The 15357-nt window shown below is 47.8% G+C and overlaps 1 protein-coding gene across 8 annotated transcripts in view; it reads left to right on the forward strand.

The window, feature by feature from the left end:
- The window catches only part of FARP1 (FERM, ARH/RhoGEF and pleckstrin domain protein 1), a 287796-nt gene that overhangs the window by 255502 nt on the left and 16937 nt on the right, over nt 1–15357 (forward strand). For all 8 annotated transcript variants that reach the window (XM_070579102.1, XM_070579106.1, XM_070579101.1 and 5 more), the window contains 2 exons: nt 6674–6755; nt 12215–12452. In XM_070579102.1, the coding sequence (XP_070435203.1) occupies nt 6674–6755; nt 12215–12452 (320 nt within the window). The remainder of the gene's footprint in view (nt 1–6673; nt 6756–12214; nt 12453–15357) is intronic.

The raw sequence follows: 15357 nt of genomic DNA on the forward strand, positions 1-15357 counted from the left end.
TCCTGTTCCGGTTTCATCTCATGCCAAGCCAAGAGATCAATGGGTGTCTGACTCTTTCCCAGAACAGAAATCACTGTTCGTATTCTACAGGTGATTAAAAAAAAATCATAGCTTTAAGACTGGCAATATTTGTGCAATAAAGCACCTTGCATTTCGGCAGTATCTTGTAAAGCATTTTCTCTTAAGTTGTCTCATTCGGCAATCAAAACAGTCTTGTGGAATTATCCCCATCTTTCTCCATATGGAAAATGAGGCTCTGGAATTGCAGTGTAAAGCTCGGTACGACTGCCCCCCATTTCTTACTTTCCCTGGAGCCTGTGAACCTGGGGGCAGGAGAGGTAGCTGTTAACTTTACTTATTCTCTGGTTCTATTGAAATATGGCTAGTGTGGCTGAGGAATTGAATTTTATAATTTCATTTCATTGTAAGTAGTTAAAATTTAAATAATCCGTGTGGATACCATATCGGGCAGCACAGTTTTAGAGGCTTAAAGGGGAGGAGCTCAAGTGGAATAAAGTTGGTGGCTGCAGTCTTCCTTCCCCATCACGCCTGAATGCCCCAGCACAGTCTGTCCTTCTCCATCCACTTCCCTAGAATTCGGAGTCTGTTGGGGTCATTGTCAAAAAGCAAGACTCCACTCCCTGCTTCAGCCAGATTAGGGCTACTTCTCTTGTGTAAAAGCTTTTGTTTGAAGATTTTCATTGGTGCTGTAAATAAGATCGTGCAAAAAAGTTTTAAAATCTCTGCTCTCAAAGTAATTGACAGTGAAACTCATTGGAGACAAGGTACCGTGGTCTGCCTGGAAAGCAGCCTGGAAGAGAACACACAGTGGAAGGAAAATTGGAAGGATGTTAGGACAAGATATGTGTTATGGGTGAACCATGAGGGAGAATCGCTTGTATGCTTATTTATTTAAGTTTATTTAAAATTTAAAATTTTATGTTTGTTTGTTTCAAAGGCAAGAAAGACACTTCAAGGTCACTGTGAGCTTCCACTGTATTCTACCCCCAGCCAGCTTTCCACTGTCCACCTAGGGTTCCAGGAACGATGGTCATTGGTGATTGTTTCCTTTTAACACATAAGTAGAGTTGCATGTTCTCAAGCATATGTGGAAGCTAGTTTTTCTTTATCAGCCTTATTCCTGACTCTAAAGCCCACTGTGCTTTGAGAGCAAGCTGCTTACCTTAAAGAAAATGAAAAAGATGTTTCTAGTTGCCTGAATCGCTGGTGGCCTCTGCTGGAAAACACTTGAGAGCAAGTATTCTCCAGGTCTCTGATGAGTTAAAAATGGCTCTTCTCTTCTGCGTTTTAATATGTGGCCGTTAACAAGACTGAACACGGGTAATGACATCGGGTCTCATCCGGGTGCTATCAAGCCTGCCTCTGAGTGGGTTGTAACTTTTCCTCCTCTTATTAAACTGGATCTGGTGTTAAACCTCAGAAGAAGAAAAGCCATAGCTCTAAGCAACCCAGGAGTGTAATTGATGGGCATGAGATGGCTGAGGACATGAGGCACCTATTTTCCGCTGCCGCCAATGGACGGGATGAATCCCTGACCTGTAGCAGCCGGAGGGACACCCGCGTGCCCCTGGCCCAGTGAGGACGCCTCTCCCACAGACATCTTACCCACCAGTGGAGATGTGAATTATGTTCAAATTAATAGGATTTTCCTGTCCGGGGAGTTCAAAGGATATTGAAATCCATCAAAAGATATTGAAATCCATATATATTACATGTGGCTAATATATATTTTTTATATTAATATAATCTAATACTCTGGCTCATTTGTTTGCTTTTTGAACCCAGCCATCATCCCCAGCCCACATAGCAGTGGAAGATTTGTCTTTACTCATTTACTCATTTTATTTACCTAGATACATAAGCACTCATAATGACAGACTTTTTTTTTCATTTAGAATCATAGAAACCACAAGGGATAGTAAGAATAAGGGTGTGGTGTTTGTTTTGCAAATAAGGCCTAAAAATAAGGCTTTACAAAGTGAAATATGTTTCCCCGGGTCAGAGAGCAGCCAGACACAGAGGCGGAGGAAGAGTCAGCCCACTAGCTCCGAGCTGGCTTTTGAGTTTTATTCTAAGACAGTGATCCTTCATTTTGTTGCGAGAAGAAGGGGAGGGCTGAGTGTCTAATGAACCTGCTTGGATTAATCCTGGGCTACTTGATGAGCCTGACGTGTCAGTCTCTGCCTGTGTTCCCGGTAAAGAATCTCCTCCGACACTTGACTGAAGCCAGGCCTGTCCCGCTCTCTGGAAAACAGCCTCTCAGAGGGCGCTGGCACCCTAGGGTGGGATAATTGGGGATTGTATCGCCAGCAAGGTCATCGGCGTGCTGCAAACTCTGTTTGTTCTGGAGTTCCACGTGGACATGATGTTGAGCCTTGGGTTGGGGGTGTGAAGGGGGAGCAGAGTGGCAGTTTACCCCGCTGGCCTTGCCCCACCTGCACCTGCAGCGGGTGAATGAGTTTCCTGGTGGTCAGAGTCAGAGCCCCTCCATGCAGGGTCTCCTTCTGCCCCCCCTGGATAGACTCACTGTTGGTTGGCCGCCCTCCCATAGAGGGCTGGTCCTCGTTTTCATTTCCTTTTCCTCCTCTCTTCTCCCTCTGTCTGCTGCTGAGTTACTGACCAGCTCGTGTAGCGGTGAATGAAGTGTTTACACAGAGTCCAGAAGACTCAGAGATTCTAGGGGGTGTGTGTGTGTGTGTGTGTTCAACCCTGTGCGGGATACGTGTAATTGCTCCTGGAGTGCAGGAATCCTGGTGCATGGGTCAGTATTGAGCATCTAACAGGGCTCTCAGTACATGGTTTTCTGAAGTGAAATTGTCAGAAGACTTTTCAGCTTTGTGGCCGTGCAGTGATTACACAGACAGCAAGTATGTGGCCCTGTCTTCCAAACAAGGACCCTTTTCTTGTGAGGTTAACATCCGGAGGATGTTCCGGAAGAGCTGTAATTACTTTTTCATGTTCTTGATAATAAAATGACCTTTAGCTCTTCATAATAAAGCAAATGCTTTGGACTTGTAGATTTGGTGGCATTAACATATAAAGGAAATAAAAACAGGATGGTATTTGTATACAAGGCAGAGGAGTTTTGGGTCTTGCCCCCATCCCTGTGGATTGACTGCATGTTCTGGAACCAGCAGGGCTGGGACTTCCTGTGCTCTGTGGTGGGGAGGGGACGGGAGGGGGCAGAATTGTCTGTACTGGTTGTGTTGGCTTCAGAGGCCCCAGCCTGGTGTCACCACACGTCCTAGAGCTGGCCCCATTTGAAATGTATCAATATCAATGTCTTCCCTGCAGCACGGGAGCTGGTGATACCCAGAGCAGTTCCTAAAATGAAAGTAAAGACACTGAAGACAGAGAAACAGGGCTCTGCTAGCAAGCCGACACAGGAAGAATGTCCCCTTGAGTTTGGGGCTTTAACATCTGTGCACTTTCTCTTAATAAACACTTGGCAAAAGAAGAAAGGAAGTGAAGTCAGTGGAGTTTGGCTTCCACCTCCGCTCTCCGCCCCCTCCTCCGGGTCTGCTTTCCAGCGCTTCACTTTCCCTTGGGCTGGGCTGCTGTCAGTGAGAGGGAAGAGATTGCTCCTTATAAATGGAAGCTAGAGACGCCCATTCGTCCCCTTGCCCATCCAATCCAGAGGACTCTCGCTAAAATATCTTGTCCTATGAATTAACTAAAGACATTTCTTATGTGCGTTGTCAAATGGCATGTCCACTTGAAGGTTTTCGGTTCAATTATCTGAGTTCCAGATAACAGCTACATATCCACAAATCAAGTTTAAACGGTGTCTCACCTCCTTTTATTGGTGTGTGGCGTTTAGTCAAAATCAGGCCATTCTGGCTCAGGTAGTTGGCTCCTCCTTTGTTGTTCAGGTGTGGGGCGGGGGTGGAGAGAGGGAAGGAGAACTTTCCAGCTCTTTAAGGAGCCTTGTGTGGTGGTGAAGGTGCAGTAGGGCAGTTGGTTCTAAATAGGAGAAAGCCTACAGTTCAGGCTGGAGCTGCTTTCTGCTCCAAGTGTGTAAGGAGAAGAGCAGCTAGTAACTTCTCAACCAAACCCAGTCACACTTCAGGATCAACAGAATGGCCACTGTTGAATTTCTCAAGAGTAATTTCATTAATAACCATCTGCCAGAAATCCAGAGATGCCTCAGCCCGCAGCTCGTGGGGTGAAGTAACATGCGGTGATTAGCATCAGGCCGAGGACTGTCTCCAAAGCAGAGCCTGGACCTAGGTCAGAAGCTTGAGTATTCTCCAGTGACCCCGTTTTGGGGGAGAATTTGATCAGATGGGTGGGGATATGGGAGTCAGACAAGTAAGGATAACTGAGGTTCCTAGCTTGAGGCTGGGGCAGAGCAGGTAGCTCATTGAGGAAGGAAGTGGAGGCAGGGGATTGGGTTTTGGCAACAAGATAATTAACTGTGTGGAACCTCTTGAGTTTGAGATGCCTGGGCTGTCTTTCACATAGAGCCCTCTGGAAGGTATGAGAAACACAGTGCCCAGGTCAGTAGCTACAGAGAACATTTGGGTATAGGTTTGGCATCATGAGTTGAAACCATGGGAATAGAAGGGATAAAAATAGGGGAAAAGGAGAAAGTGAAAAGAGAAGATAACCACCCATGGATTCCCAAGGAACAGACATCTTGGGAGTAGCCTGAAGAGGTGGGCTTGGCAAAGAGGACAGAGAAACTGACTCGAGAGAAAGCAAGGGCCTAGAGAGAAAGGCTTCCGGAAGCCGGAGAGCAGAGGGCCAGGAAGTTTGGGGCCTACTAGCCAGAGAGGCTGAATAGAAGCAGGAGTGATAATTGGGTAGCTTAGGTAATTGAGGAGTTAATGGTAATCTTCCACAGAACGCTTTCAGGGGGTGCTGAGGATAGAATCCATATTTTAATTAGAAGAGAAGTGAGTAGTAATTAAGGCGATCTGCCAACAATGTTTGTTTTGGCAGGTAAGAGAAAGCAGAAAGATTGAGGAATGAATTCTGTGTCAGGGTGGAAGAGAACAGAATAGAATAAAGACAGACAGAGCCTGGAGGGGCTGGTGCAGATCCAGGAAGGGGTTGGGGGCATAATGGGAGCTCTCCTTTCATTTTAGAGAAGCTTGAATCACCTCACGGAGCTGGGCGCTCTGGCTCCCTGTGATGGCAGTCACAGTGCACGCCTAGTTAGGACCAGTGCAATAAAGCGGGTCGTTCACTGCTCACTGTGGGTGGGAAGCCAGGAGCACAAGTGAGCAACCAGCCCCTGTTTCTACCTGCCCTGGCTTTTCTACCCCCTGGGTTTGCTTCGCTGATTGTGTGCCTTGTTCCCTGCCCTCCTCTCCCCATCTCAAGATCCTTGACGAGTCAGAGACTGAGTCAGCAGTTCTGGAAGGCTCTGAATGCTCAGTGCCGCTTCTGCTGAGGTGGCAGTCGTTTCTGTCCTTGCTGGAGGCGCATTAGTGATGGAGTCTGTGGGGTGTAAATCACAACCCCTCCTGACTCGGGGTGCAGGTGTTTATTCCATTCCGAACACCTCTCACTTCCGACTGGAAGCCTCATGCCCAGATTTTTACATTTTTAATTCATCCGTTTCATTTAAGTTGGCTTCTAGCTATCCGGAACAGTTGGTTTGAAGATATTAGCCAGGTTTGTCATTGAAAATCGTGTTTTGATTGTCTCTGGGAAATCCTTTTCTCATCAATGGGTAAATTCACAGATATGCACTGGCATTGTCTTTAGGAGTGTAGACCAGACTCCTGGGCTCACGTAGAAGCTCCCAATCTCATGGTAACTGACGTTAGACAAGTTGTGTAGTTTCTTTGTGCCTCACTTTCTTTAGCTGTTTAATGGAGGTGATAGTGGTACCTGCCTCATAAGGCTGCCATGAGGATTAGATGGGTCAGCGCCTATAGGGTGCTCAGCACGGTGGACAGTACTCAGTGAGTACGAGCTACCATTATTATTTTTCTCTCTGCTGTTTAAGCCCCTGGATTATCAACATCGGCTAAAGCACTGAATATATACCCAAATTCTCCACTGAAAATGCCCACATCTTTGTCATCTGTCACCCAGCATGTTGGTGGGGGGGGCCCTGGCCCCTCCCTTCCCCCCTCTGTACCTGGGACACCCATCCTGCCCTCTTCTGGGTTAATTTCCCCCATTCTCTCCTCCATGCATGAGCCTCCTGCACTTTCTCAATTGTATTTTTCACTTCCTGAGGGCTTTTCACACAACTCTTTGTCTGCTTCAGGCTAAGGGCTCTTGGGAACAGAAACCTCGATCTGGAGGCTGTCTTGCTTTTTACAAGTGCCTATTAGTCTCAATCCGCGGGATAGAATCCATTTCATGAGCTAGTTACTGCAAGTGATCTCCACGCTGTTCTAACCACGCCAAGATCACCCAAGTGTGGGTGGAAAAAAAGTAAAAGGAGACCGAATGAAAATCATCAGAAAATGGCCTCTTTCAAAACACAGGCGGAATTCTTTGTCTGCAGAATGACTGGGGTGATTTCAAAGTCTTCTTCCAGGGCCAACATTCCGTGACACCCAGAGAAGGGAGAGGTACAAAGAGGCGATTGGAAAGGAAGACGTAAGGTTGATATTGTGTGATCTGGGCCAGGACGTTTTCCGGAACGTTTTCACGGCTAATGCTTTGGTTTCCAATCCTTTGCTCTCAGGGAAGGCCGCTCTAATGCCCACATCAGAGGAGATCACCAAAGAATCGGAGATGTCATGCTGAAGAACATTCAGGGCATGAAGGTGAGCTGCCTCGGGACTCGGCCGAGCGAGTTCCCTGGGGAAACAGCACTGGGGCTGCTGGAGGCCTTGGCCGCACTCCCTGTCCGGGACCCCGTGGCCTGGTCCGACAGTCTGCTCGGGGTAAACCGTCCCGTCCTTCCAAGGTAATTTTATTTGGAACATAACGGACAATCCAGTCACCTTGGGGGAAGCACTCTTAGGATTTTTTTCTCCTCAAAAGCTCTGTGTTGTAACCAAAACATAGGTATTTTGTGTGAATAAGTCATTCAAAACTTGCTTTAAAAATTTTGTAGACAAACATTGTTTGGTTGAATAAATATTTCACGTTTAGTCAGTTATTTTGGTTTCTTGTAAGCGTGACAAAAATGGATTTTTTTGGATTCAGATGTATTTAGGAATTCCAGTCAATTCGATGACTTTAAGACAGCGTACAGGGCAGATATATTTCTAACCATCCAGCAATATCTACAACGACACAAAAGAGTGAAAATATACCCAAAGAGTCAGTACATTTGAAACCAATATTCCCATTTTTGAAATCTGCCCCTCTCTTGCATCTGAAATTTTTGTTTTTGCATTTTCATTTTAATCCATTAATAATTCCTTTAATATAGAATGTTTTAATTCACACAATTTATCTTCTGAATACAAATACGTCCGTATTTGCATGGTAAAGCAATCTTCCTGTATCTCGACTGCACGGAGCCTATCTAATAACCTTAACTAACAACTAAGAGCTAATAACCTCCTAAAGAAAGCCAGTTGTTTGTCTTGCCACCGTTTCGGTCCGTCCAGCCATCCCTCTGTCCATCGGCCCATCCAGAACACCTACTACACATGAGGCGCGCACAGAGTCAAAGTTAGTGTAGGGATTTGAATTAATTCCCAAGAATCTTGCTAAGTTGTTTAGTGTTTAATTTTTTCCCCTTAGAATTAGATATCTCATGAGGACGGACAATGGGAGGAGGGTGCATGGAAAAGATAGCATCTGAAGCTACTCATGAGACTTCCTGTTTCTCTGAACAAAGATCAAGATGTTATTTAACAGACCCCGAGCTGTTGCTCACTTTTTCACAGTGTTCAAAAAGCAGCACCCCCATCTTTGGGCAATATCAGAGAGGCTGTGGAAGCCACTGGGTTGCAGAATTCTGTGCAAAAAAAAGAAAAGCAAGAATTATCTAAGATGTTCCAGAACTCTGGTATTTTTTTAATGCGATAAGTAAGGTTGACGCACAAAACTCAAATGTGACACAACAGACATCTTTTCACTTTCCATGGTGTTTGTTTTAATTAATATATTTTATTTTGTTAGAGCAAGTTTAAGTTTACAGAAAAAGTGAGCAGAAATCTACACAGAGAGTTCCCATGTTCTCACACACACCCACCCCACCCCCACCCCCGCTTTCCCCTATTAACGTTAACATTGGTGCGGTACATGTGTTACAACTGAGCAACCAATACTGATACATTGTTATTAATTAAATCCATAGTTTACATTAGGACTTACTCTTTGTGTCCTCCTTTCTGTCAGTTTTACCAAGTGCATGCTCTCATGTACCCACCATGACAGTATCCTCGAGGTTATCCTCACTGCCCTGAAAATCCTGCGTGCTCTGCCTGGTCATGCCTCTCCTGCCCCCAGCCCCTGGCAACCACTAATCTTTTACTGTCTCCATAGTTTTGTCTTTTCCAGAATGTCATATAGTTGGAATCACACAGCGCGTAGCATTTTCAGACTGGCTTCTTTCACTCGTTAAAAATATCCTTTCTTCTCTCTTCTAGAACATGTTTTTGTTACTGTTGTCCTTCCCAATCTTTTTCCTCAGAGCAAGCCTTTTTTCCCATGTTCTGGACTTTTTCTCAGTCGGTTTGGTTTTTTACCTTTTCTCACAGCGCTCGTTTCGTCTGCAGGGCGGTGCCGGCTCCCATCTGTGCTTCCTGCCTCCAAGGAGGCTTGGACTCTGGGGACAGCAGCAGAGACCTGCCAGCTCATTCCCCGCCCCCTAGAGCTCTCCTGTTACCAGCTTTCCTTTGTGGCTCTCCCACAGAGAGCTGGCGTTCACTACACGTCCGCCTTCCTCTCCGATTACCTAGCACCTAAGATTTCTGCTCACGGCCATTCTTTCTCCTCGGTCTAGTGAGTTGGCATTTTTGCATTTAGTCAGCTTCTTTGGCTGTGCTGGCATTTTAGTTATTATGCTGATGCCACGAGCGTTTATAGCGTGGAGCTCTGTGCAAGCAAAATAAAAATAGATGCAGAGGCTCAGAGAGCTACTGGCAGCCTTTTAAAGAAATTGTTTAGGTGGTTTTTCTATTGTGGCTGTTATCGTTGGTTTTAAAGAATTTTTATGAAGTGTGGAGGGGAGCTTCAGAAGGCTCTGGAGATGTAGAAGTCCAGGTTAGCACTTTTGCCCAAAATGCTTGGGGTGATATGCAGCTTGCAGCGTCTTTCCTGCCTCCCCCCCAACCCCAACACGCACCTGTGCATTTACCTGCATTTGCAGGGACTTAGCGGGGCTCAGCAGGGATGCTGTCATTAGCTTCAGCTGGACTGGCTGCTCCCAGACCCTCCACTCCTGACCAAGGGAGCTGGGCCGGGCCTCCAGTCCCCTCCTGAAAGTCAGAAATACCCAAGTCGTGATCTCTAGCCCATGCTGTGAACTCCCAACTGGAAGCATCTGCCCAGATGCACAAAGGCCATGGAAAAGGACACCCCGGCCTTTCATCTTAACCCTTCACCTGCCATCCAGGCTGGGACCTTTCCCGCTGAGCCGGCTGTCTCTCCAAACCTCCCCGTCCACCCCCTCTCCTTCTTAAACTCTGACCACATTGCTCCGTCTGGCTCTCAGCTTTCTCTCTGCTGGATGACTCGACCAGCTTCCTGATGAGTCTCCAGGCCTCCCATCAAGCTGTCTTCTCATCCACCAGACTACCTAGGCTCAAGACCCCCCGGTCCCTCTGTGGTCCGGAGAATATAGTCCAAACTCTAAGCCTGGTGAAGAAAGCCTTCACACTCTAGCCCAGACGATCGCTCCAGGCTCCTTCTCTTCACATTCTGCTCTGCACTCCAGCCACCATGAACTCACCTCCCCAGGTGCTCAGGTCCTCACAATGCTCCTGCCTCAGCTGGGTGCATGCATTGGTTCGTTTGCTCACTAACGCATGCAGGCAACAGACATTTATTGAGCACCTACTGTGTATATCAGGCCCTGAGGATATAGTGACATGGCAGTCTCTCTCAAAATCAAATAGGGGACTGCACGTGTGGTAACATTGCCTAGAGCTACACACACACACACACACACGCACATATACACAGGTACTTGCCACACACACACGGGCATGTGTAACTGGTGGAAACTGAATAAACCATGCGGATTGTACCAATGTCAGTTCCCTGGCATTGATATTGTGCTATATTTATAGTTATGCAAGATGTTAGCATTAGGGCAGGCTGGGTGAAGGGCGCATAGGACCTCCCTGTACATTTCTTTGTAGCTTCCTATGAATCTATCTATTTTTTAAAAAGCCAATAAAGCCAGCAGGGGAAGCCATGCGATAAGGGCTAAGATGGACAAATTCAGCCTAAGTACAGGAGGATAGAGGAGTCCCTAACAGGGGAGGTGGACTGAGGCTGGGCGAGAGTCCTAGGCTGGGGAGCATCCCGTGCAGAGGCTCTGGGTGCAAGAGCCTGGCACCTTCAAGTACAGTTGCTCAATGGGTGGCCCTGGGTGAGTAGCAAGAGGCCACAATGGAGGGGTAGGAGGGATTACATCCAAAGGGCCCTATGTGTCTTGCCAAAGACACTGGAGGTAGTCCTGAGATGGTAGGAGCTCTTGTTGTATTCCAAGCAAGAGGGCAGTGTGCTCAGCGGCATTGTAGGAAGTTTGTTTTGGTGGCCGATGCGTGATAAAGTGGAGGGGTGAGGAGTGGAAGCCGAGACCCCATGGAGACACCGTTACAGTGGTGGATGGCACAAGGCCGAAAGGAGGGCAGTGACCGTGGGGATGAAGACGGGAACAGGTTTGACATTCTTAGGAGGTAGAATTGGTAGGACTTGGTGAAGGATTCAAAACGAGGGAATCTGGAATGTTCTCCAGGTTTTTCTGTCCTGAGTAACTGGCTGGTGGTGGCACCGATCCTGAGGTCAGAGAATGGTGGGGCGGCTCCAGGCGAGGTGCTGGCCGTTGCGTTGCAAGCTCTTTAAGGAGCGGAGATGTCGGGACTGGGCGTCTAGGTGAGGGAGTCAGCAGGGCACAGACAGTGGGCCCAGTCCTGGGGAGCGAGGCATGAGGACGACGCCTGCCGTTCTCTGGTCTGGGGTGTCCTCATTCCCCCCACTACCCCCATCTGTCAGGAAACATCTTTCCCTTGCAATTCTTCCCCACCTGCCATGAGGAGTTAACTCTCCCTTTAATGCTCTATCATCAGACTTCTTACCCTGCACCTGTTTCCACTATGGCCTGTTAAAGGAAAAAAATATTCGATGGCACTTGTTAAAGATGAAGGCGACTTCATTCAGGCCCACGTGCTAGTGTGGGGACCACTGCGATGGGATTTTACAGAGGGAGAGTCAGATTAGACTCGACTCTGAATACAGCCTGGGCAAGTGGGAATTTATAGGCAAGGAACAGGGCGGGGGTCGGAGGGTGGAAAATTACTAAGAGGGAACGTCAGAGGGGAGGGGGGTTCTGGCAGAACCAAGCTAACAGGATTCTTTGCTGAAGGCGGGCCGGTGTGATCAGCCCTCATGGGGGATGGCGAGAGATGAGGGACCCAGTGTGAAGGGTGCCCGGATCCAGGGTAGGGGCTTCTGTTTAAACAGATTTAGCAGGATTCTTGCTAATACTGGATTTTACAAGGAGGTAAAGCACACAGAAGGGCCTGGGAAAAGGTTCAGGAGCCTGACAAAAGTTTGATTAAGCAAAGGATCTTTATCAGACGCCAGTAAAGTAGGAACCATGTCTAATTCTCCTCCAGCTCCCCCAAATCTAGCAGAGTGGGTGGCCCATGGCAGATAGTTACCGTATGAATGCATGAGGGGAGTCAAACAGAAATATCTATTTTTAACCACATAGCATTTATTGAGTGGCCCTGGTCTATTTGTCATCTTTCGACATTTAGAAGAAAACCACAGGCCCCCAGAGGAGCTCCTGTTCATTTATTTCCCCTCAGTTTGGCCAGTCTTGTTTTTAACAACATTTACACCTCTAATATTATATATACATCTCATATTTTATAATCCCTACACATTTTAAACTGTTCAATGCTTACTAGGGGTTTTTATTTTATCCTGAGAATTTAATTTAAATAGTGAAATATGAACTTAAATAAATGTGATGAAATAATGGCAGCGAAGGTGATCTTCATTTCCAAAAATCAGCCTGGGTGGAACGTGTGAGCGTTCAGTTCAGCTGAGCAGGTTCCCCCACCCCACTTGTCTTTCTCCCCACCTCCAGCAACTGGCTGCCCACCTGTGGAAGCACGGCGAGGCGCTGGAGGCCCTGGAGACCGGCATCAGGAGCTCGCGGCGGCTGGAGAACTTGTGCAGGGACTTTGAGCTGCAGAAGGTGTGCTACCTGCCGCTCAACACCTTCCTCCTGCGCCCGCTGCACCGGCTCATGCACTACAAGCAGGTCCTGGAGCGCCTGTGCAAGCACCACCCGCCCAGCCACATGGACTTCAGGGACTGCCGCGGTGAGCGCACCACCAGACCCAGCCCCGCGGGGAGGCGGCTCTAGGGGAGAGCTCTGTGAGCCTGTTACCTGGGTTTTCATATCACACAGGCAGCCATGCTTTTCAGTACCTGATGGAATATTTTGTCACCTCTTGATCTTGCCATAAAGAAGGTGATAATGATCGTGATGACCTCTCTTTCCTTCCTCTTCTGCATGCATTTCTCCTCTGCTCCTGGGTGGTTTGGTGCAAAGAACCCTCAAGAAACCCCACTTAGAGTCAGCCCCCTCCAGGAAGCTTTCCTATGCCTACAGGGTTGAAACTCATCACTCCCTCCTTGGACCGGCCACAGAAAATAGCTTGTAATAAATGCTCTGCTGATTGCCGCTGGGCAGTTGTAATGTACCCTTCACCACAATAAGCACTTCACCTGTATTAGCTCTTAATCTTCACAACAAGCCTACCAGGCAGTGGTGAGGTCATTTTACTTATGGGGGCTACTGAGACCAGAGAGGTAAATGACTTGGACCCTAAGCCCAGAACCTATGTTCTTGACGGTCCTACTCTACTGTCTCATGATGAGATTACCAACTGCCACTCGCTTAGCACCTGGGACAGTTACTGTGCCAGGTATCTTATTATGTTAACGCCTTTACTCATTGAACGACCCTAGGAGATAGTGTTATCCCATCTTACAGATAAGGAAACTGAGGCTCTGAGGGAGTAGGGACTTGTGTCCCTCCGACCAGCAAAAGGTCGGAGCTGGTATTCCAGACCATGCTTTCCCACTCTGCCATGCACTATCTTTTTGAACCTAAGTCACCTGTCTCGTGTTATATGCAGTCTGTTAACGTCTGCACTCTCTGGCCTGGACTGCAAGCTCCTTGAGGGCCTGTGTCCTCTACGTTCTCCAGCCAGTCTGTACACGGGGGCCTCCGCAGGTGGCTCTTGACAGGTTACATGAATTTGCACACCTGTTGGTATGTCAAGGCCCATATCTCTTGCTTAAAGTATTGTAAACACCTCCCATCTCTTAGGCCACCTGTGTTCTCTTTTTCTAAATGCATTTCTTACTGCTTTACTTAAAACCTGGGTGACACCTGATTCCCTCAGGCTCAAGTCTAAACCCTTCAGGATCTGGCCCCTAACTAGTCTCTCATGCTACAGATACGCACTGAGCACCTGCTACAGACTAGATATACAAGAGAGAATGGAACAAGGTGGCCCCTCCTCGTAGAACCCACTAGTGGGCCCAAATCGGGGCACCTGGGCAGCGAGTGACCTGTGAGAAGGACGTGCCCGGTGCAGCAGGAGTGCAGGCTTCCCACCCAGCCTTCAGGACTCGGGAGAGGCTTTCCGAGGGGGAGGATATCGAAGTTTAGAGCTGAAGTGTAAATGGGAGTTCCTGGACGAGGGGAAGGTGTGGAGGATAGAATTGGGAATAGCACATAAAGAAGTCCAAAGGAGACAGAGACTATAGAACATTCCAGAAAGTAGAGGTTCTGTGTGGCTGTAGTGTGAGATGCAGAGACAGCAGCAAAAATGAGGCTGGAACAGTAAGCAGGGACCAGATCCCATGGGGTCTCATAAATGCTCGAGACCTCAATCAGAGAGCAAAGGGCAGACAGGAAGGGTTTTAAGGAGGGGAATGGTGACGTGGGGCTTGTTCTAGAGAAATCACTTGGTTGGTATCTAGAGTATATAGAAAACAAATTCGTTTTTAGAAAGACAACCCAGGAGAAGATTTGGAAGTCATTGAGATGTTGGCAGTTTACGGAAGGGGAACAGAGATGGCTCCTGGCGTGGTTTTGGTTTGCCTTAGACCGTCAGTCTTTCAAACAAACCATGCTGCCTCCTGCCTCCCGCCTCGGTATAGTCTATTCCTCCTGCTTGGAATCATCGCCACCACCTCCTTGGCCTTTCCTGGCACAATGCTCCCCCTCCCTTAGGCCTCAGCTTGTACCTGACCCTTGAGGTTGGGTGACCCGCCCACCTACCTGGTCCTGTCGTGTTGGCATTGCCAACACCCTTCCCAGCTCGCAGGACTCACAGCTGTGCAGGTCTATTACCCGGCGGGGGGAAGGGACATCTTTGGTTTTGCATGCCAACTTGCCCAGTTTGCATCTTATGATTTTTTTAAGCAGTCCCCAATGAGAAAAGTCTCTCCTTGACAATTAAATGGCAAAAGTATCTGTTACTTAGCTTAAAACGTATGGTGGCAGCATTGTCAAAAGGCTGGGAAAATCAAGGTATCTCTGAACATATATTTCCTGAATGTGAGGGATGCAGAGTGCCAAGACCCATTCCAGGATGCCTGCCCCAGGAGCACACAGGGACCAGGCCGCCATCTTTCTTCTCTTAGAGCCACCTCATTCCCACCCCACTAAGCATTTGGTGCCCAGTAATTGTTGATTGGACTAAATCGACTGGCAGTGTCTGAAGATTGGGCAAGCCCTGGGTTTGTCCCTGTGGCTGAGACAAGAAGCATTCTGTGATAAACCAGGAAGCATTTAATTTGCACTCCCGGGGAGAAAGCAAGGAAAGAAAATGCTTCCCTCCCCAGGCGGAAGTGCTGGGGGAAGGGGGTTTTTAGTGTTCTGAAGACTGAAGTTCAGTTGACAAGTATCTCCTGCTTTCTTGATAGAAATACCTCAATGCTCACCTGCTGTGGATGTGCATGCCACCCAACATGTACTAACTGGGCACTGGCTCCTTTAAATATTAGATGCCGACCAGTCTAGGGCAGCTGTGCCCATGTTGGAAAATGAAGATTAGTTCTGCAGTTATTCTTTGCAACCATCTTGGTAAACACTGAAATTTCCACAGAAGGAAGAACCGAAGTACACTGGAATGCTAGTTACCCCAAAATATCACACTGTCCATTAGATCCTCTTCCAGAAAGATCCCTCCTTTGCCCCAGATTGTT

The sequence above is a fragment of the Equus przewalskii genome, chromosome 16 (genome assembly GCF_037783145.1).
Source record: "Equus przewalskii isolate Varuska chromosome 16, EquPr2, whole genome shotgun sequence".
Taxonomy (NCBI): Eukaryota; Metazoa; Chordata; class Mammalia; order Perissodactyla; family Equidae; genus Equus; species Equus przewalskii.